Raw genomic sequence first — 24,586 nt, forward strand, 5'->3', positions numbered from 1 at the left:
GTGTGTTTACACATCATAGGATCTATTTTATCAGTTCGACAACTGCATTGCACTGCCTTTTTTTTTAATAAAAGCTTTTAAAAGTATCTTACAGAGAAACTGAGGGTTACATACATATTGTCCAAAACATTAAAACCAGAAAAGCTATTCCCTTACAAAAAAATTCTAAGACGACAAATCTGACAAGAAACACCTGAGGGAAAAACCTGAGGCAAGACTTGAAGCTCTAAAAGATATTATTCATCAAATGAAATGCAACCAAAAAGCAGTTTTGTGGACTCTGTCACTCTTTAGTATCCTTGTTCGCTCCTGTCATGCCAAAATGAATAAAAGGCCCGTCTGGCAGCGTCCACTCCAGCCATAACTCACCTTATATCTGTTATCAAGCATCTAAAAATACAGCTCCTGAGATGAAGAGCATCTGACAGTCAGGGCTAATGATGAAACTTCTGCTCAGACAGCGATGTTTACGAGCGAGCTAAATGCTGCATTGTGTAAATATGGTACACAGACGGTACTGCTACTTCATAGTTGCCTAAATATCATTCTGAAATCCCGCCAAGACTCTCAAAGAGCGTAAAAGAGTAATAAGAGTTGAGCATGATGACGTATACTAGTTAGCTCCCATAGACATATACATTGGATGTACTGCATTAATTAATAATATAGATTGGAGAAAAGCTTGGATGTTGCCTCATAAATACTTCCTTCCTAATAAAACTAAAGAAATTCACTTTAAAATATTGCATAAAATATATCCGGCTACCTCATTTGTTTCCAAATATGTTGATATTCCAAGTAGTTGTACATTTGTGGTAAGGATGATGAAACTTTAATGCATTTATTTTGTACATGTGAATTTGTTCAGAAATTTTGGTTTGACCTCTATCGTTATTTAAACACCCCTCCTACCTTTGCACAATCTTTTAGTTTAAAAGAAATTATTTGTTATTACTCAGAATCTTCACATAAATCTAGAGAATTTATTTTCAACTTTTTTTTATCTTGTTTGGAAAAATTTTTATACATAAGCAAAAATGCATGGCTTCAGTCCCTACTTTTCGACATTTTCTGATTGAAGTTGACTTACTACTCAAATCTTTCCGTATATGTAAAAACAAAACATGTGTCAGATTCCTGGTCCTATATGAAGAACTGCTGTCTACGGACTCTGATTTGAGGTAGAACGCTTTCCCAATGCTCTTAATTTAATTTCATACACTTTTATACAATTAAAATTTATGCACCCCTTCCTTTGTATTGTTAATCTCTTTTTTTCTTTTTCTGCAGCTAATGTAATTTGTATTTTCTCCTTTGTATGTCTCTTATATCGATCTCCTGATTGTGGTTGTATATTTGCATTCTTTAAAAAAAAAAAAAAAAAAAATATATATATATATATATATATATATATATATATATATATATATATATATATATATATATATATATATATATATATATATATATATATATATAAATTGGATGTCGCTTACCCTGATGTTGTCTATTGGAAGGAATGCGTCAATAGAGCCGCCATTTTAGTACAGGGTAGCGATCCTTTGAAATTAATGCTCCTTTTAATTGAGCGCCATCTAGCGGTCACAATCTAATGACTTAATATTATGACAACTTGTTTAACTTCTTTTATAAATGTATATAACTTGACATTACTTTTTTTCCTCATCACCACACTGGTCTTTTTCAAAAGACAAAATTTTGTTGTTGGAAACTGTATTTTATATACTTAAATTTGACTTTTGCATGCTAAAAGTACTTGAGTAAGACGTTTTACTTGATTTGGGTCATTAAAAAAACTCCCTATGATGTGTGTAGCCTATCCCTACTGTAGTCAACCTAAATCCTACTGTAGGTTGACATAAAACCACAACAACACCCATTCATGTCTTAGGACATTTTATTAAGCAAATTTTAAAATAACAGTAAGTTCATGACATGTTAAATATATAGTATAATTTCCTGGTTTTAAACATACAGAATAATAATAAATATAGTTATGAAACAACCATAACATAACCCTTATGTCTTAGGATATGTTTGATTAACTTTTTATTACCTACACCAAATGTTGACTAATGAAGGTACATTTATAACAACCATTTATTTGTTAGACTACTGTATTGTCAAACCATGTTGCATACAAATGCAGACTTGCATGACAGTGCATTGCTGTAGAGGACAAATAAAACACGTGACATGTGTTTAGAAAAAGTATAGTTTATTTAGTTTGACATGCAAACAAGACAAACTTTCAGAAAACAACCCGGAAACATTATAACGCGCGCGCTCGTGAATATAACCCGCGGTTGTCTTCAACTGTTGTCTTCAATAGTCCTTCTTTGCTCAACAGCTTAGCTGAAAAACAAAGCAAAACATTACAACAGTCAGACAAAGAGCAAAGAGCATAGAATCACCAAGAGGCGACACTCTACAATTTGGGAAACAACAACGCGCTTTTTGAATAAATTAAATAAAAACAAAGCAGCTGCTTTCCATCGCGACAGCAATGAGATCCAATGGACGGCCGATCGCTTTCACTTCAAAATGGCGGAATCCGGGGCTGGTGCTCTTGGTCATTCTAAGCTCTTTGCATAAAGTTAAATCATAACAGTTACCATGGTGTCTATTTCAAACTATAGTAAACTAAAGTTTGAAACTATAGTTTAAAATAGACGATGAGTGGGCCTCGCTACTCCCACCCACCATAACCCTCGCAGCGAGGTCCCACTACCGTTTCCCTGAGGGTCCTCGGGGGTTGTTTGTTCCCTGCCTAGGGCTCAAAGGCCACCTCGCCCCAGGGAGTGCACGAGAAGACCGGGCGCCAGGCCGTGCCAGTATTCACTGGATGTTGCTCGGCGGCACATTTCGAGCAACAAACACGTAATATTCCTTGCGATGTTACGTTTATGTACGTAAACCACAAGGAACTACAGCACAGACAGGCCCGAGTGAAGCTTCACGAAGCGGACTTCGTGAGATTGGCGTGGCTCCACTCGTACCGTCGGTATTGTACAAACAGCAACACCGAGCGAACTGACAACGCTGATAGAGAGCACACGAGCTTTATAGGAATGCAGATGCAAATTTTTTACAAGGCACGTCATTGCTGTCTCGTTGTCATGGCGAGCGCTGAAGAGGGCTCACCTGATTGGAGTACAGAGACTCGGGAATCTGCGTCACGGCGAGTTGCCATCTGCCGCACACAAAAATATATTAAATATATTCAATATATATATTTTTTACATTTTTGGTGCCGTGTAATATTCTGGGATGCAGTAGAATATGGAGACAGATGAATATAATTGGTATATGCCGAGCTAGTGTTATTCCCATATACTTATACTTCCCATATCGGTCTTTGTCAGTCACGTGCGTTTGTTGTGTGTGACGTCACACCAGCGCCATTTTTGTGGTATCGCTTCGCGAGACAATTTATGAGAGGCACATAACGCAAGAGAGATACATGCCATAAAAAGGTCAAGCTGGAGAAGTAAAAGAAGATCGAGAGTACGTGGTACCGCAATAAACTAAACAAACATGCCAGGGACTTACATTCAGTATATAGATCCGTTTAAGTTAACTGCAAACCAACGGAGTGCGCTGCCGCCGTCCCCTCATTGCTGATAATGACATGTCATACTGTATATCATCAGTATTTCTTACTTAGATTTTTTGTCTTGTTTCTAGTCCAAATATCTTAAAATTCCTAAATCAAGAAGCATTTTCTAGACAAGAAAAACATATAGTCTTGTTTTCAGAAATAATATGCCAAAATTAGGTGAGTTTTTCCTTAAAACAAGCAAAATAATCTGCCAATGGGGTAAGCAAAATAATCTTATGTCAAAAGAAAAAACAAGATTAATTTGCTTACCCCATTGGCAGATTATTTTGCTTGTTATAAGGAAAAACTCACTTAATATTGGCATTTTATTTCTCAAAACAAGACAATATGTTTTGCTTGTCTAGAAAATGCTTCTTGATATAAAATTTTTTAGATATATAGACTAAAAACAAGACAAAAAATCTAAGCAAGAAAAGCATTTTTTCAGTGTACTGTAAAGTGTTTTGGGTTGACGTTTCCAATTTCATTAAAAAATTCTTATTTCCAAACTTCCGTATTTCCCCAAAAACAGTATTCTTTGGTTACTCTCTGAGTGTAGATCCTTCTTATTGTAAATTTATTATTGATTTATTGCTTTTTTAAACAAAATTTTACATCCATAAATGTACATTTTCAAAGAAACACCCTTACTTTTTTATTTTCAGAAAGGACTTTAAAATTTACGTGAACTCTTTAAAAGACTCTAACAATTACACTGCATTTAAAACGCTTTCTTGGTGTAAATCTTTTAAACTTGTTTAATTTGCTGGAATTCTATTTATGTAACCCTCTTTGTCTCTTTGTTCATATTATATCTTTGTAATGTTCTTTCTTGCATAAAAAAAATGAAAAAGTAGAAGAGAAGATTCCCCCTATGTGTAAAGCTCTTTGAGTGGCAAGAAAAGTGCTATTGAAATGTAAGGAATTATTATTGTTATTATAAAGCACTGTTCATCATGATATAGCCATTCTCATAATTCAATTGCTATGTCATATATTTTAAAATATTGAAATGTGTGTTCTGAAAGTTGGAACGACGGGGGTGTTAATAATTAATGACAGAAATAATTTTCAGTTTGAGTGAACAATCCTTTATAAAAAAAACCATAGCGCCGGGCCTGCAAAAAATCCTGCAGGAATCCTAAGATTTTGATGATTTGGGCTCTATGTGTAGGGATCCAGCAGGAAAGTAACAATCCTGCAGGCTTTTTTCTGTAGGTTTGTTCACTGTTCTCCAAGATTTTGTAACATACAGAAATGGTAAGATTTATGCAGGATGTTAAAAATCTTGATTTTGTTGTTATGTTAAGGCTTTTGTGTCTAATATCACAGACCTTGGTAGTTTAATGTGCATTTAACAGGTCATTATCCATTTTGCAAATTTCTAAATGCACACAATCCAAAATAAAAAGGTGGTAAAATACAGCTAGCTTCAGTCTGCTATTTTCTGTACAAAAAGCAGGCAATAATGAACCCATTTATCACTGTGTGTTTATATACCTAAATAATTGTACCAATATTTAAAAAAAACAGATATTTTTCATGAGGCAGCACGTGGCGCAGTGGGTAGTGCTCTCACCTCACAGCAAGGTCGCTGACTTGAGCCTCGGCTGGGTCAGTTGGCATTTCTCTGTGGAGTTTGCATGTTTTCCCAGTGTTCGCGTGGGTTTCCTCCGGGTGCTCCGGTTTCCCCCACAAGTCCAAAGTACCTGTACAGGTGAATTGGGTAAGCTAAATTGTCCGTAGTGTATGAGTGTGAATGAGAATGTGTCGGGTGTTTTGCAGTGATGGGTTGCAGGTGGAAGGGCATCCGCTGTGTAAAACATATGCGGGATAAGATGGAGGTTCATTACGCTTTGGCGACCACTGATTAATAAAGGCACTAAGCCAAAAAGCAAATGAATGAAAAAATGTCTTACTGTATCTTTAAGCTCTTTTGACTAATAAATGTGTAATATTGCTTTGCTAATATTGCTTTGAAAAGATGTTATCATACAACTTAAATAACATTTCAACAGTCCAATATAGGATAATAGTTTATGACAGTTCCTGTAGGATTAGTCATTTGTCCTATTTTGACTGCTATGCCATAATAAATTGTGAAAATAACCCTTAAGGCTATAACACCAAGAGGAGTCTTGGCTGTCGCTTCAGAGTGACCGAGGAAAGCTAAATGCGTTAGCCACATTTGACAATAGGTTAGCTTTTAATTAAAAACTTTAACTGATTCCTGTTTTCTTTGTAATTATATATATGATGTAATAAGTGTGCATTTGAAAAATAAGTAATGTTCTCATGTTTCTTCTTTCGAACTCTTTAGGAAATGTTTTGTTACATCAAAACATGGTTATGATGACCATCTGACAAGCTGATCCTGCAAAATGTCACCAAAATCCAACCTATTTTAACCTTATTATTAAATAGAAAATAAGGTGAATAACTGCAAAAAGGTTCACTTTTGAAGAAAAAAGGACCACCCCTTTTTACCGGGCTTTCAATGCCTCTTTTTTCACATGATACACTGTCATTACATTATTGGAAGTGTTACAACAATGATAAACATACCAAATGTATCATTCAGTTATAATTATGTGTGTATTGCATGCACACTGTGTATTAAAATTAGAATAATAACCACACTGTAAAACCCTGTAAGTTAGTGTAACTCAAACCATTTGAGGAAACTTGCTACAAATAATTTGAGTAAAAAAAACTGAGTACTGTGAACTTTCTCCATTTAAGTTGAAGGAATGGTATTTAATTAACACATATAACACCGAGTTCAAAATTCTTTTCAAATGAGTAGAATTAACTCTCAGTAAATTTTAAGTTAACTACACTCATTTCATTTAATAAAGTTGACTGTTGGGTTTTACAGTGCACTATGGTGCCTGGTGTTATAAGATCAAACCTCACCAGCAAAATAAAAAATCCAAATGAATTCAAAAACATCAAGATGCAAAGGTTTGCACTTTTTCATCCATTAATTAATTAATACATTTTACCTATCAGTATGAACATTGTATCGATTTTACCAAATTATTTCCATTTGGAGTTTTATTTACGCTCCAGTCAGACACCCATGAAGAGCTGCAGACACAACAGTCTGTTCTGCTCGAGGTCTCGCGACAGTCCTCGAGGTTTCCGGTGTTGTGAATGTGTCTGGTAAAGATGGCGGTCAGCATCCGAGGCCGTCCTATCCGAAGTATACGGATGCGAGGTGAGATTAAAATGACTCTGCGCGGCCTTTTAACACATCCGTCAGGATAAAATAATGTAGCCTTTTTCAGCTACACCTGCACGAAGCGTCATTTTCTCAGTGTCTTATTTTGTCTTACATAAACAGGTCGGAATGACAGTGGGGAGGAAAATGTACCGCTCGATCTCACAAGAGGTAAGTCAGATGAACCTAGTGAACTCCCTACCTACACAACATTTTTGGGCATCACGGGCTTGTTAGGAATGCTACCGTTATGCCTCCCAAACCCGCCTATGATGCCCAAAAACGCTTGCTTCAGTCGGTTTTGAGACCCAGCCTTACACAACAACATACGTGACATGTATCCATATACATAATATGATCTTTATATAACTATAAAATGCCTTAATAGAGAGGAAAACATACTGTGTTCGATTTAACAGATGCTGTTTTTGATTATCACGGTTGCATAGTGTGTGCAATTGTTATTCGTGTCTAGTTTTGCAGGACTGTAGAGTCCAAAGGGTGTAGTGACCAAAACAACAGTGTGTTTCAGCAAGACAGCATGCAGAACTCACTTTTATATTGTAGCGTTTAATTTATTAGTAGTCATATGTCAGCTCTTGACTTTCTAATTGCAAGGATTTTGCTAAAGTAATTTACTAGCACTTTATGTTAACTAAGTAAAGAACATGAAGTAACAAAGAGAACTGTTCTTGGTTATATTGTAGCCTTTAATATTTAAATTGTATTGTTAAAGTCATATCCGTAATGAGCCTGAGCAAACAAGCAATAGTAATGAACATTTGTCTTTGAAGTAGGGTTAAATCACCGCTTTTTGGCCGTTGCCTGTATCAAAGTAAAATGACAGAAGCTGTTATATTTATATATGAAAATAAAATGTCAAAGTATAATAAATAGTGAAATATGAATATAATGAATATAAAGTATAGTGAAATAATGTTAGATTGTCATTCATAGTAAGATATATATTTCTGAACTAAAGTGAAAAAAAAGCTAATTAAGGAATAAGCGGCCATAATTATTTATTCACAATAACCAAATAATTAATAATTTTAAAATGTCATCAATTAATTATATTTAATTATATGATAGGTATTTATATATAAAATATTGCAGTGACATTTTATTGGCTTTCTTATTTATTTTTGTTTTTGTCAGATCAAAAAAACTAAGCTTGACACGTTCTAATGTATGCAACAAAAAATGACATCCGTATGATGATGTTATGGTTTTGGTACTTGAAACTCAGTTTGGTCTTTGAGCCAACACACACGTATGGGTTAAAATGCAGTGCTTATTGTTAGTTGTTGCACTAATTGTTTATTTAAGGAGCAGTTATCTAAGCTGCTAATTTATTTGTGACAAACTAGTGAATTAATTGATTTAGAAACAGTTCTGCATTGTTATGACTGATCAAACTCTTTCATTAAGCATTTAGGTTCATCAGCATATCAAGTTGTTGGTCTGTCAATTTAGTATTCAGTCATCCCTGTTATAGACACTTAAAACAGTGGTTCCCAACCTGGGGGTCACGACCCCCAGTAGGGGTCGCAAAAGATTTATGAGGGGTTGTAAAAGTCAATCTAATATGAGGGCTACAAGTAGGAATAAAGCAAACATTACAACATTCACATTACAGTTATAATAATTGAAGAGTTTAGATGCAAAAACCTCTAAATACCATTTTACATATATTTTTCTTAAATTAGCATTTTTCTCAGCCTACTGTGTGTAGACAAATTTTTTGTAGAGTAATTTTACTTTTATAGAGACAAATAAGTTCTATTCATTGCTTTTAAAGAGAAATAACAGAAAATAAACATAGGAGGCTGAATAAAACTCTCATTTTAGTAGAAAATGTCAGACTGCATTTAGAGGTTTCTGCATCTGAATTATTCATAGCTTAATGACAGCAATAAAAAAAAACTAAAATAAAAAAGCATAAGTTCTGCAAAGTTAACAGCAGTCTGATAAAGGCACAGCATGTATTGTAGGGTTTGTTATGCTAATTTTTTTTAGATTTTCATTCAGACTGTCTACAGTTTTTATTCAGACTATATACTAATCTTTAAGCATTATATAGCAAATATATAAAACATAAACATTGTGCATAAAATCATGCATTATTATTTATTGTAATTTTAATCTTTACACAACTGTTGCAATTATTAAAAATCTGACTAAAGACTAGTAATTAAAAAATATTGTCTTGAGGGGTTGTTTAGTATTTTAAATGTTAAAATTTGAGTTTTCTGAAAAAAAAAGTTGAAAACCACTGACTTCTGGGTTCTCACTGTAAAGCTAAATAGGACAAATCTACAATTCAATTGATGAAATCAGAGTTCAGTGTGTATAGTGTGTATTGATTTGTTTACCCCTTGTGTACTAATGAGTTTATTTACTATTAAGACAAATGCGAAGTGTTGGCTCTATGCAAAATAGTTATATGAACAGCAGGAATTCAAGATTTCATAAAAAACATTTAAGAGTTCTTTTAATGTTTTTATTTTGTTTTATTCACTTTGCTCTTGAAAGTGCAGTTGTTTGGTTTCAGTTGTAATAGACAGGGTGAAACATTGTTTAAAGAAAGTACTTGTTTATATTTATTTTGAAACATTATTGTTTTAGAGGAAGTAATTGTTTATATTTATTGTGAAGAGAATTACAACTTGGGTAATGCATGAGATGGAAATGATCTCATTAGCTGTTGTCGGCTTGTGTGCATTGTATGCAGTCTTTGCTGATTGGTTAACCTTGGGGCTGTTTTTCTCACATGACCTCTGCTGTTGACTGCCTTTTCTGGATAAAACCCTCACTTCTAGAGTTGTTAGTGCTAAAGTTGCTAGACCTTGTAACTTGATTCCATTTTATGTTTGTTTGTTTGTTTATTTGTAACAGGTAATGCTCACTTCCAGCATCGTTAGTCTAAGTTTTGATTTTATTAATTTCTATTAATAGAAATTAATTAAATAAATTCTATTAATTTGAGCAACGTTTATTTAATCAAAAATACAGTTAATACATTATGTGAAATATTACTACAATTTAAAATAAATTACTTCATTATTTAAAATGGAGTTTAGTGTTTTCACAAAGTTTTCAGTGTCACTCAATCCTTCAGGAATCATTCTAATATGATATTTTGGTGCTCAAATTTCCTTTTGTTTATTAATGTTGAAGTGTAAGAATCCTTGGACCACAGAAAGTCCAAAAGAACAGCATTTATTTGGAGTCAAATCCTTTTTTTTAGCATTGAATATTAAAATGTCTTTTCTTGAATTAAGTAATTAAATTAAGTTTACAATTTTACTTACAGAAAAAATCATTTGAACTTTGAATGACAGAGTACCTGTATTTAGGCTTCACTGCTTTTAGCCTAGTATGAGGGTAACAGCGAGTCTGCCTGAGGAATAGTTTGCGATTTGTTTTCGGTTTGGTACAGATGACTGAACATGTATCCTGTGTGACTGCTGGGGGAAATAAGTCACACAGAGGGCTGTGTTTGTAGTGTCTTTGAATGCCTGTGTTTTATGTGGACCAGTTTCACTCAGTAACAAATACTAATGATCGATTTGTTGTTGAACTACTTTACTGATATAAGACTAATAAACAGGAGGAAATGAATATTTGGTGTGATAATTAATATCTGAGCTTGTCATTTCCACAGATTGGCTTTAAATCTGCAATTTAAGATGTATAATACCTCAAATCAAAGCTTGTATTCATAAAGTCATGGCATTAAATGTTACATACTCTGTAAAAATAAGTCAGCATTTTTATTTTCTAAAAGATGCATTTATTTTAAAAGCTTAAAGTTTGTACTATGTTAAGGCACTCGTGATGAAAACAGCTCAAAATAACTGAGGAAACACAGCTCATAACTTTTTTACGATGTGGTCAGGAGATACAGTTAAAAAATAAATACTGTATTCTAGTGTTTTATAGCAAAGTTATTCAAACCTTTAGCTTTTCTTTTTGGTTTTTATAAAATAGAGGTGAGCACAGTGGCTCAGTGGTTGGCACAGTTGCCTTACAGCAAATAGGTCACTGATTCGACTCCCGGCTGGGCCAGTTTTCCATTTTGTGTGGAGTTTGCATGTTTCCTCTTGCTCGCTTTGGTTTCCTTTAGGTGCTCCAGTTTCCCCCACAGTCTAAAGTCATGTGCTATACAGGCGAATTGGGTAAACACAATTGGCCATATTCTGTGTGTGTGTGAATGGGAGAGTATATGGGTGGTTCCCAGTACTGGGTTGCAGCTGGAAGGCTATCCGCTGCTTAAAACATATGCCAGAATAGTTGGTGGTTCATTCCACTGTAGAGACCTCAGATAAATAAGGGACTAAGCCAAAGGAAAAAAGAACGAATAAAAATGGAGGTGGAGATTATTAGTTTTACAAATAAATAAACTCTTTATGATGAATTTACATTTAGAGAATAAGTAAAGACATTTTTTTACCTTCAGATTGTTTATTAAGTTTGTAAAACTTGCAGAAACTCTGATATGGGTTGAAGATGAGACATTAAATTCAATTAGCATTGCTAAAGTGATTTTATATACATGTTTACCTAAATATTTCAAATACCTCCTGCCAACATATCGAACAAATAATCATTAAAAACCTCATAGTCACTTGAACTGTGTGAACTGTGTGTTCCTGCAGTAAAGTGAGTTTATTGCTCATAAATATTTGATTATTTCTACTTTTTATGGTGTGGTAACCTAACCGTTCCCCACAGTGTCATCCTTTACACTAAATATCTCTTAGTATCCTTTTTCAGAACAAAATTTTCCAACAGAAACAGAACTCTTAAACATACTTGTGGAATTCCCTATTTTTATTTGATCAACAAACGATTTTTATTTGGAGAGACTTAAAATGAAATATTTTTCAATAAAAATCCTTCCAAAATTGTAAGATTTTTATCAAAAATAAACCCTAAAAAGTAGTGTTATTATGAGTATTATTTATGTATTTTATATTGTGTATTATTTATTGCTTTTGGATATTGTTATATTTATATCTATAATTTATAGTGACATGATTTTTATAAAATGTAGAAAACTTAATCAGTTTTTTTTGCCATAACATAGTCAGAGAAACTGATATGGCATTGGCAATAAAGATTTTTACCAACAGTGATCAGATTGTATTACCAAAGTCATTAATGCTGTAGATTAGGGTTGTAACGGTATGAATTTTTCACGGTATGATAATCGTCTAAGACAATACCACGGTTTGACGGTTTCGCGGTATACGGTATGTTACAAATGTTACAAAATTAAGAACAGTGAAGCAAATTTGACTTTTTCCATATAATATATTTTTAGTTACTATAAACAACACCACTTACAATGAACAAATAAAAATAAGAAAATAATAAATAATGTGTCAAAGTCCAAATAAAGTCCAAATAAACATGGTGCAAATCCTCAGTAAAAAATAGATATAAATATTTACTATACTATAAATAGTTACATAACGAAACTAGATTCAATATGGAACATCCTTAGGTTCTATGTGCCAGCATGGATTTGGATGTGGTTGTATGCAATGCAGACAAACAGCTGCACCTTCATTTGCGTCTTTTGAAAACAGCAAAAGCAGCAGTTCGTCTTTGCTGTGTCACTGTTTGTCATGTTTCTGTGCTGCTGTGCATGCAAAAGTACTTAGTATGAGAATTATTTCATGCAAAACTTTTTTGTTTGCGTTTTATTTAGCCGCGCATAAATGTATGCCTTTCTCTCATTCCGTGTTGTTCAAAAAGCTCAGTGTTGGTCCACAAACAAAAGCGAAACCTATGCTTATTGGTTGTGATATAGCGAGTTTGAACCAATCTGGGCATGGAGGAGGGACAATGCATCAATGTATAATGTCTGATTTGTCCGGAGACACAGTGACGAGCGTTTCTTTGTCAAATCAGCTTTGTCAAATGTTGATGACGTAACCGCACTGATTCCGGAGCCTCTGAAAGTCCGCGAATGTTATGTGATACAGCACTGGAAAGCTGAGATTCTCTTCTTTATGCCAATCTTTGAATTGTATGAATCGGATCAGCGGATCAAAAGTTATTAAACATTTAAGAGCATTACTTATTTTTAGCCGCGGGCGGCTGTCTCGGTCTTTAAGGGTTAAAACCGTTGATATGCAATTGTTCATGGTATGATAATCGTGCACGTTCAAATCGTGGTAAACCGTCATACCGGTATATTGTTACAACCCTACTGTAGATATAGACTAGTGTCTACTCGTTGTTTGAAACTAAGGTGTGCAGTATGAATGTCATTTTATTAATAATGTTGCCTATTTTATAGTATGGAAAGCTCAGCTGTAATGTGAATTTCCCTTTGGGATTAATAAAGTCTAAACAAACAAACTCAAAACTCTCTTTCTATTTCAGAAAAAAACATGTATAAAAAATGTTTATGTATAAATGAAATCTAAAATGTAACTTCATAGTGTGTTTAATTTAAGTTGAGATGTCAGCTTTGATGATTCACTGTTGCAGTGTGGTAGAGATTTATCATTGGTTCCTGATGCATGCTGCAATAAAACTCAGCAGAGGGTGTTATTTATGAGATCGATTTTCTGAGATGACAGGAAGTTACATCGTGTTTAGGAAACGCACTAAATCTAAATAGCTTTTGTGTGCTTTCTAATGTAACTGTTCTCTTTATTTATTCAGTCGTGAAAATTGATCTCTGCTTCTTGTGGTTTTGTCACACCAACAGTGGAAATGTTTTGGTCACTAATATCTTGTGGTTCTAGACCAAACATAATGTCTTTTTGATGACTTCACAACTCGCAGCTCTTGCTTCATTTGTCCTCCTGTTTTCTTCCAGAGCCCTCCGAGAACATGCGAGAGATCCTGCAGAATGTGGCCAAACAACAAGGAGTCTCCAACATGCGGAAACTCGGCCATCTTAACAACTTTATCAAGGTTTGTTAACTCAAAAGTTGGTCAGGAGTTGCAGAATGGGATATACAGCATATATGCATTGGCTCAAGATCGCAGACCGAGTGCCTTAGTGCCCTAGCAGTGCTGATAAGTAGCCATATTGCACTGCTACTTGTGTGATATTTCGTTTATGCAACAGTTCAACGGCATAATTGTGTATAAACAAATTACAATTAAAAAGCAAAGCAAACACTAATAGATTACTTAGAAACTTAGAATGTCACTTACCTGTTCTATAATGATTTGTCCAGCTGTAGTTTGAAACTGACGCTGAGAAAACACTGAGTGTTTCTTTCCCTAAGGACTTAATATGCGGTCTTTGTCATCAACTTGTGGCTGAACGTCAAACGTCAATTTCTTTGCTCTGTTCAATATGACAGATTAATGCTGCTGACGTGCAAAACATTTTCAAATAGGCAGTGTCTTTACAAGTGAACTGCATAGTTTCTATCTACAGTAAACTAGTATATTCTCGTCTAAAAATGCCTCAAATATACATTATATTGTCCAACAGCTGTAAAGTATGGAATAAAGTAGACAATTTTGTTCTCCGCTTGGCACTCTACATGAGCGTAGTATTACACAAGGGTGAAGAGGCTGAAGGAGTGCTGATATTACAGAATACCCTAGAGCTATCAGCCAATCAGATTCGAGAACCATACAGAACTGTGTATAATAAATATATATATATATATATATATATATATATATATATATATATATATATACACACACACACACACACACACACACACACACACACACACACACACACACACACACACATTATATATATATATATATATATATATATATATATATATATATATTTTTTTTTTTTTTTTTTTTTCCATCAACATTTCTCAGATTATCACAGCTTATTTGCTATAGTTTAGAAGAAATGTGGCCACTCAAAAAAATAATGTCAGATAATTGGCACAGAATGTAATGGATTAAAATCAATAAAAAAAAAATTCAGAAACTGATAATATGGCAACTCAATACTTTGTCGTCCACCATTACACTTAATGACAATCTATAGTCTGCTGCTAACCAGCTTTATGCAAATCTGATAATTTATATGAATTGTATGTATGATTTTGGAAAATAATATGTTACAGTTGACTTTATTTTACTATCTTAATTTATATAAATGACAAAGATTCCTGATTTTCTATATATAAGAACAAAGTTCTTAAGCACAGCAGTTTGTCCAATCTGATACATCTGTTTATTATTACAACGCAGGAGCTCTGCATGTGAATACTTACTGGTGTTTGTTAAAATGAAGTAAACAGAGTTCTTTGTGGCTTCTGTCAGTCGAGGCCTGAGGGCTTTTCTTCCCCTCACTTACAGAATCTGGCCTAAAATGAAAGGATCTGACAGACCTTAGCGAGTCAGACTAAACCCAGGCAGAATTGAGTGTTTTATTGATTTTTTTTATTATTCTCTTATGACCATATCACAGAGGATATTCTTATCTTTTGACTTGGTAAGAGCAGTTGATATGTATAGAGAAGGAACAGTATTGTGATTTTCATTACAGACGTCCATGTTGTCCACAGAAGTACTGAGATAAAGTTTTTTTTTTTATTCAGAAATAAGCACCTAGTTGTTCTGTGTCATTCCAAATTGAATGAATGAAACTGAATTGACTAATTTAACATTCAGCCGATCTATGGGTCTGGCAGAAGCACATTTAGCTCAGCTTAGCAATCATTAAATCAGATTAGACCATTCGAATTCAAGTTTATTTGTATTGCGCTTTTCACAACAATTATTCTTTCAAAGCATCTTTACAAAATGTGCACATCAAGCACATTCATGCATCCTACCTTTATGTCATGCATTGTGTGTATGCTCTTCTAAAAAGATAGGTCTTTAATCTTGTTTTAAACTGAGAGAGTGTGTCTGAGCCTCAGCTATTATCAGGAAGGCTATTCTAGATTTTAGGAGCCATATATGAAAAGGCTCGACCTCCTTTAGTGGACTTTGTTATTCTGCGAAATACCAGAAGTCCTGAGTTTTGAGATCTTAAAGGGCCATGAAACCCCCTTGTTTTAGCAGGGTGTTTTCACACCTCTAGTTTGGAAAAAAATCAGGAAAGTGGGTGTGTATAGCTCTGTTTAGGTGGCAGTGTTAGGGGAGGATAAAAGGGAAGGATTTGGATAAAAATGGGAGTTTCCATTTGGGCACGTGCTGATTTTCACAGAGACAAAACAAACACACAGACGCAGAGGAGAAAGACCGTGACTGTGTTTAATGACTGACAGTGACTGTGGAATGTTTGGTACGGCACGTCGTATAAGAGAACAAAAAACCCTCTGCATTTCTCTGTAACTTGGATGCACTCGGTTTGTAGTGTCAGAAAGCAGTGTGTGTAGAAACTATCCTATCACAAAATGCGTCAAAAATTAAACACGACGGTAATAGTTTGATTGCTCTATTTACATGTTTACACTCGGAGAGCAGCATTCAAAGCAATCTTTCAGTCTATAATATTGTAGTGATATTAACGTACTGTAAACTAAGTAACTTAGAAATCATTTTGACTAAGGTCTGTCTTTAAAAACTGAATGAGTACTGCTGATGTATTGAACTAACTTTGCCATCTGAATAAACAAACAAAGACCACTGATTGCTTATTTACCAAATCTGTAGAGAGACAGGACAATCAACACCAACTGGAGCCGCTTCATTTTAAAAGGAGACGAGCTGCAAATACGGATTTTACCATTTTCAGATGTGAAAAGCTCTCGGGTGAAAAATGTTCCGTACAAACGTATTTCTACTGCGTGTCGCGTGCACTATAATCCACAGGTGAGTCCAGCTGCGCTCTCATAGCAGGGAAACACTGACGACCAGAGTCTCCAAACAGTTCTTCTTCTTCCACTCCACTTGTTTTGGCAACACAATGTGGCGTCTCTCTTCAGTCTGAAAACTGTATCAGGTAAAAACAGTCTTCGAAGGCAGCTATCATGCATATTAATGAAGTTGCATCGCATACACAATAGAGCGCGCTGATTGGTTTGAACCAAGTCTTACTCATGAATTAATGCTACATGCTCAGAGACGTCACAATGTACTCCCAGGTAGAGACGTCCAGTCTACATGCTGGATTACACAAAAGTATCTAATCAGTGTGACGCAGCTTCAAAAATTAGTTTCAAACCGGAAAAACGAATTTGCTCGAAGTAACGCAAAAACAACCAATTTTCACTTTTTTGTGTAATATATGTGTCCTAATAGTGTTTTTAGCAGCGTGGAACACATATACGACTGTCAACAGCCAAAAAAATGTGTTTTGGTGTTTCGTGACCCTTTAAAGAGCGGGTTGAATTTTGGTGAGACAGAAGGTTGGTTAGATCAGGGGTTCCCCAAAAATAACAATGCCAGATACTCGCGACCCCCAATGTCCTCTGAGATGGTTATAAATATATATAAACCTTCCACATAGTGCACACATAACCGTAGGCTCAAGTTTATTCATCATTTAATTTTGAGAAGAACGCCACTCGGAAACCATCCTCCATGTTCATCCCCCCCAAACCCCCCCCCACCCCCCCCCCCCCACCCCCAACACACACATACACACAAACTGGGTTAGATAAACCGGAGCCAGATTATTTATAAGAAGCAGTATTTTATAATCAATATGAAACCTAACAGGCAGCCAGTGCAAGGAAGATAAAAATTAGCATCTCACTCAAAAAAATGACCAAGAGTTTTGATCGTTTTCATTTTTAAAGCATGATTCTTCAGTTAATACATCAAGTACTACTAAGACCTAGAGGAATTAAAAAGCATATTCACTATTTGTAGATGATGTAACTACAGTCAAGCCTTTTTGGTAAAGTTAGCAAACCTTTTTGATATTTTTGAGTGTGATGCTAAGGTTCTAATAAGATTCATGTTATGCTAAGCTGAAAGTGCTAAACCCAGACCCTTAGATCAGCTTAATGAATTCAAATATAAAAGTAAAACTCAACTGTTTGCCTCTAGGGGACTTGTAAAATGAGCCTATTTCCAAAAAAAGTGGAGTGTTCCTTTTATAACGTTAGTGACTGCCTAATGATGAAGCAATATAGATGCGTCATAGAATGAATCATTCAAACGTTTTTTTCATTTTAAATCAGTTAAATTAATTCTTTTTAAAAGTAAGTGCTAATTAATCTTTTTTCTGATGTTCTAGTCTGTTGTAAAATACATTTTATTTAGTTTAGTTGTCTATTCAGAATCATGGGGTGTTAATCTCTTTTTTTTTTTTAAACAATTCAATCATTATTCTTCATTTTGCTTCAATTGTGTTGATTCAGGTACTAATGTAAACTGTAAATTTAAAAAGGCTCTTCATGCAACCTGGCACTATATCCATTATTTTCCCTCTTGTTGACTTGTTACAGATGTCTCTGACATCAAAAACAATAGTTTTTTTTTTTTTTGGTCCACATGTTTGATAACCTTTGCTGGATATCTCTATTGATGTCAATGATCCGTCTGTTGATTTATTACCATTGTCAGATTTCTACATGTGATAATGCACCTGAGTCCGACAGGTTTTATCAAGCCAACCATGCTTTCAGTTGTGTAAATCACCTGCCGATGGAAAAGAAAATTCTTTAAGCATGAGTGTGTTTTTGCTGTGAAGTAGCCTGCAGTGCTTCAGCAACATGTCACTAAGTACTAATAAAGTCATCAATGTTGCTTCTTGAAGCCAAGTAAAATAAATAAGTGTTTGTTATGTCTCTTTTACAGCTGCTCTGCAATGTCGGGCACTCTGAGGAAAAGTTTGGCTTTACCTATGAAGAAATTATCATTTGGTGAGTCCGAGACAAGGAAATATATTTTACAAATCCAAAAGTTTGAATGTATTCTGACCCTCTAAAATGAGCAGTGTTATAAAATGTTAACTTAGCAATGTCTTAACTAATACTTCTATTGGGCTATTGATCCATAATTATGGAGTCGTGCATTGAGTTGAAGTCAGAATTATTAGCCCCCTTAGAGTTTTGTTTTCTTTTTCAAATATATCCCTATATGTTTAACAGCAAGGAACCTTTCACAGTATGTCTGGTAACATTTTTCTTTTCGAGAAAGTCTTGTTTCTTTTATTTCAGCTAGAATAAAAGTAGTTTTTAATTTTTTTAAAACAATTTAAAAAAACAATAAAATAAAAAAAACAATTAAAAAAAAATTTAATATCAGAATTATTATCCCTTTTAAGTTATTTTTTTTTTATTTGAGTCTACAGAACAAAAAATGAGTTATTAAAACTATTGTATTTAGAAATGTGATGAGAAATTTTTCTCTTCGTTAAACAAAAAATTGGGGGGGGGGAAATAAACGGGGCTAATAATTCTGACTTTAACTGTACATCACTGTTTCGACAGTAAATTAATTTTTTTTCAACAGTAATATTATTAAGATGTTAATTATTTATACTAATAATGTTCCTTAAACAACAAGTGAGCATATTAGATTGATCTCTAATGGATTCATGTGACACTAAAGCCTGTAATGGCTGCTGAAAAGCTGTTTAATATTCACATATAAAATTGTTTAATATTGTAATAAGGCTTCAGTAAATAGATGATTTTACTGTAATAATTGCAGCTTCGGGAAGCATAAAACCACTTTTAACCAGCTATGGAGAGAAAAAAAATAAGAGGCCACATAAAAAATCCACTGAGTTTCTCTGGATTCATTTATTCGTTAGATTCATTATGTGTTTGAGTAAAATCATATATTTTTACATATATATTCCACAGATATATCTAATAATATTTTTCCTACATTTTGAATAAAGATATAGTCCTTTAGCATTTACTCCCCCAGAAAAAAAAGTTTTTTGGCCCTATTGTCCCTAAAAATAATCATTTGTTTTAATAGAAAATCAGGGTTTTATACCTAATATTGATTTCTTAACTTTAAAATTGTGTTTTCAAAAAATTATTATAAACATGGCTAAAAACATGGCACATTTGTATTTTATGCCAAATAAATTGGATAAATATTTCTTTATATATTTAATTTGAAATTTTTCTCATCGGAAGTTTATAAAATAAAACTAATTCAGGTTTTCCTCAAACACGACTATGAATCATAAATTCAGAGAAATTCTGCATGTGGTGTTTAAATTTATTCAATTGCTGTGTTTTAAAAAATGTTTGAATCGTGGTAAAAATATGAGCCTAAATAATAATATTTTTATAATAAATATAAACTTAAATATAATATAAATAAATAATTTAAATATAAATAAATATTCCTGTGGATGAGTAATGAGAGAGCATTAGATTTGATTTCATTACTGTGAATAAAAAAAATGGATTAATTATGCACTTCTGAAATGATCCTGATCCAATAAATAAATAAATAAATAAATAAAAACCATTAATTCTCAGTAAATATATGATGGGAATGATGTTAAATCCAGTGCGTTGTTATTTCCACAGCCTCAGGTTGGCTCTCCTCAATGAGGCTAAGGAGGTTCGGGCGGCTGGCTTGCGTTCTCTCCGCTACCTCATCAGGGACAGTAATATCCTTCAGAAGGTGTTGCGTCTCCAGGTGGATTACCTGATTTCCAGGTCTGTACCACGTTTTATTGCACTAAATGGGGGTCAGCTATTTTAGCTGTTAAATTCATGTCTAAGTTTGAAATTGTGGGCTAGAAGCTAAGCGTTTTCATCAGAAGCTTGACTTGATGCTAATGTGTGCCGAGTTGTGGATCACCTCTTGTTAGCGTCTCATCCTATGTGTGTGTGAGAGAAGGGCTGTTCATATGATGAGCTAGTCAAGTCTGGTTAAGGTTATTTTAAATCATTTTAAGCAGGATTTGCTACTATTTTGTATCCTGCTGTAGCTTTGGTTCTTTTTTTGTCCTGTCTGAACATACACAACAAGTCAGGTCATTGAATTGGAAAATGAATAAATAAGAATGGCTGTAGAACACATGTGATTGAATCTTTTTTGTGGATCATTTTAGAAACTACATTGACTAGCTGTGTTGACTGGTTAGCGTAATGTTATCTAATGTGATCTTTTGACCTGTAGGTGCATTGACATCCAGCAGAGTAATGAGGTGGAGCGCACTCAGGCTCTCAGACTGGTGAGAAAGGTGAGATGTGAAGTATTGCTGTTTAGTTGAAACTGATGAATAATAAAAAATGTTAAGGTGAAGATGTATACACCAACAGTCAAAATATGTGTACTCCTTTTTGTCTGTGTACTTGTCTATCTGTGTCTGCATATGTATTTATTGTCTTTCACATATTTATTGTCAACACTGTAAATAGTATATTGTTTTGTTTTGGAGTGTGTCGTTGTATTTTGCACTGTTTGGAGCCAGCACGTAAGCTTTTTGCTCGTCATAGCACACATACTGCTGATTTTGTCACAATAAAAGTGATTTGATGTGATGAAATTTGCTTTAATAATTTGTTTTGGTAATTTTGTTTTGTTTTATAAAATACAATTAATATTTAATAGAATGTTTATTATTAATTATTATTATTAATTATTATACACATTTTTATTTTATATAGTTCTGTTTACGAAACAAATGAATAATCTGTCAAATTTTTTTCTTTATATTTTGAGATTTTATTTTAATTGTTTAGTTTTATTTGATTTTCTGTTTTGTTTGTCAGCGAATGTCTGTTAAGCAAAAGAATGACCAATAAAAATAAAACGTAATCTGGCCTCCCAAAATTAATAATATTAGCAAAATTAAATAGAATACAAATTTAAAGTGAGCAGTCTTTAAAATTGATGTAGATAACAGTGATGAGGAATTGCTACATATTTCTCTACATGAGTGTGACAAAAAAATGAGACCGTTTAAAACACAAGCTGCAAAGACTCTGCTTTTTTCAGTAAAAAAAACACACATACACACAAACAACAACCAAAACTGAGTGCAAAACACAGGTGATCGGGCTTTACAAACCATCTGTAAAAAGCATACTCTTTCATATAACTGACACTGCACCAGTTTTTGTACATTTGCAGTACACACAAATACATGTATTTAAGTGAGCATCACACAGGTGAATGGGCTTGACAAACCACCTGTAGAAAAACACTTCACTCCCCTCTCAAAATATAACCACTCCCTAACTATTGCTTTAAATTTTTTTAGCACTAACAGTTCCTTTGCATAATTAGCACTTTCGTACTGCCTTTTTGTGTTGATCTGCTGAATGTCTTCTCAGTTGTAAGTTGCTTTGGCCAAAAGCATCTGCCAAATGACTAAATGTAAAAGTTTGCTTCCACTTATTCCTTGTTCATGTGGGTTTCCTCCGGGTGCTCTGGTTTCCCCCATTGTCCAAAGACGTGCACTATAGGTGAATTGAATAAACCAAATTTGCCGTAGTGTATGTGAATTATTGTGTACGGATGTTTCCCCAGTACTGAGTTGCAGCTGGAAGGGCATCTGCGGTGTAAAACTTATGCTGGATATGTTGGCGGTTCATTCCGCTGTGGTGACCCCTGATGAATAAAGGGGCTAAGCCAAAGGAAAATGAATGAATGAATGTTTCCACTTAGTATTACTGTTTTGAGGGGACTTGAGGCTTGTAAAGTTCTTGTAAAACAGAGCATGAGTCACCTTTAATTACTTGAATGATCAGTGCAGTGTTGTTTTTCTATCATGGATGGAAGTGTCATTATAAATGTTTTGCCTTTATTTTCCAGATGATCACTGTGAACGCCCTGCTCTTCCCAAGCTCTGTTGCAAACTCCCTCATTGCAGTGGGCAACGATGGACCACAGGAGCGGGACCGTATGGTTCGTGCCTGCATCGCCATTATCTGTGAACTTGGTGAGTTTACTTATGGATCAGAGAATGTTCTGTACTTTATTAGTTTATAAATGCAGATATTGAACTCATGAATGTTTGCATTTGTCACACAGCACTTGAGAACCCTGAGATTGTGGCCAAGCGTGGTGGACTCAGCACCATCCTGAAGAATGTAATCGACTGTCAGCTCAGTCGCATCAATGAGGCTCTGATGACCACCATCCTGCACCTCCTCAACCACCCACATACACGGCAATATGTTCGCTCTGACGTGGAGTTAGAGGTATGGATCTGTCTTCAACTATGATGATCCCATCACAAATTATTTATTTTATTTCGTTTTTGATTATTTAAAAGGGACCTATTATGCAAAATAGTTTTTTAAGGGATTTAAATACAATTGTGTAATAAAAGTCTGTAAATAAAACCAGCATGTAATGGCAAAAATGTATTAATTCTATTTTTATAATCGCAAATCATAAAAACAATCTGCAAAAGTGCTTCAGGGGCAATTAATGTGTCTGTGCTCTTTGTGTAGCGATACATAAAGATAAACAGCTAAATTAGCCATGTTAATAAAGGCATTTTGATTTTTTTTTTTCACTTTTTTTCGAATGCCTTGGAGTTATAATTTTGCTGTTAATCTGCAGAAACTATTTAATTGATATTCTCTCTTTGTACATGTCACAGAGAGGGAAAGCTCCGCCCATTAGTGATGATCTAACTCATTAGTATAGGATGTTAGTCTTGTTTTGAATCTGCCACTATGCTGACACATAGGCATGTGTAGCTCCCCCCTCTTTTGAAAAGAGCACAATCTCATTACAATTTAGAGCGACAATCACTAAAATGGCACAATTAGGATCAAAGCCTAAAAGGAGCTGCTTTAAAGAGTTATAAAACATTATTTGTGGGGGATTTTGAGCTCAGGTTTTACATACACACTCTAGGGACATCAGAAACTTATTTTACATCTTGTATAAATGGACATAATGGGTCCCCTTTAAAGTGAAGTATGTGTCCCCTACATACATAAAGCATATTTTCAAACAACCCCCACTATACTCACCATGAGTTGAACCTAAGGGCTTACGTTGGTAAATAAGTTGGGAAGACCTGGAATTTTGTCTTTCACTTCTGTAATATATACAGTTGAAATCAGAATTATTAGCCCACCTTTGAATTATTATAGTTTTTTTTTTATATTTCCCAATTGATGTTTAACAGAGCAAGGAAATTTTCACAGTATGTCTGATAATATTTTTTCTTCTGGAAAAAGTCTTATTTGCTTTATTTCGGCTAGAATAAAAGCAGTTAAAAAAAAATTTAAAACCCATTTTAAGGTTAATATTATTAGCCCCTTTAAGCTAATTTTTTTTCGATAGTCTACAGAACAAACCATCATTATACAATAACTTGCCTAATTACCTGAACCTGCCTAGTTAACCTAATAAACCTAGTTGAGCCTTTAAATGTCACTTTAAGCTGTATAGAAGTGTCTTGAAAATTATCTAGTCAAATACTATTTACTGTCATCATGGCAAAAATAAAAGTAAATCAGTTATAAAAAATGAGTTATTAAAACTATTATGTTTAGATATGTGTTGAAAAAAATACTCTCTGTGTTAAACAGAAATAAACAGGGAGACTAATAATTCAGGGAGTTTAATAATTCTGACTTCAACTGCATGTCTTTTCTGATGTAACACATCAACTATGATCCCACACCAACTAAACACCCTCTGGCTCAGCCTGCTTGCTACAGTAGCCACTCTATTGATCATTCTGGAAAGCATTTGGCAGATTTGAGTGGACTTCTCTGTTTTTCAATGGTGCTCAGGAGGTTTGAGGTTTAGAATATTGGGTGAGATGATCCCAAAAATGGCATACTTAATATTGTCATCAAAAAAAGCTTAGATTTTATTTTGATTATAAATCATTATTTACCTTCACTTACTATTCAAGAAAGGCTCTTCATTCTGCG

At 34.1% G+C, this 24,586-nt stretch overlaps 1 protein-coding gene across 2 annotated transcripts in view; it reads left to right on the forward strand.

The window, feature by feature from the left end:
• Positions 1–6,768: 6,768 nt before the first annotated feature.
• rictorb (RPTOR independent companion of MTOR, complex 2b) overlaps positions 6,769–24,586 on the forward strand; it is a 47,598-nt gene continuing 29,780 nt past the window's right edge. For both annotated transcript variants that reach the window (XM_087301190.1, XM_087301191.1), the window contains exons 1-8: positions 6,769–6,842; positions 6,969–7,016; positions 13,687–13,784; positions 18,558–18,622; positions 20,258–20,389; positions 20,856–20,919; positions 22,497–22,623; positions 22,716–22,885. In XM_087301190.1, the coding sequence (XP_087157316.1) occupies positions 6,779–6,842; positions 6,969–7,016; positions 13,687–13,784; positions 18,558–18,622; positions 20,258–20,389; positions 20,856–20,919; positions 22,497–22,623; positions 22,716–22,885 (768 nt within the window). In that variant the 5' untranslated portion in view covers positions 6,769–6,778. The remainder of the gene's footprint in view (positions 6,843–6,968; positions 7,017–13,686; positions 13,785–18,557; positions 18,623–20,257; positions 20,390–20,855; positions 20,920–22,496; positions 22,624–22,715; positions 22,886–24,586) is intronic.

Source organism: Danio rerio, chromosome 21, assembly GCF_052040795.2.
Source record: "Danio rerio strain M-AB ecotype USA chromosome 21, GRCz13ab, whole genome shotgun sequence".
Lineage (NCBI taxonomy): Eukaryota > Metazoa > Chordata > Actinopteri > Cypriniformes > Danionidae > Danio > Danio rerio.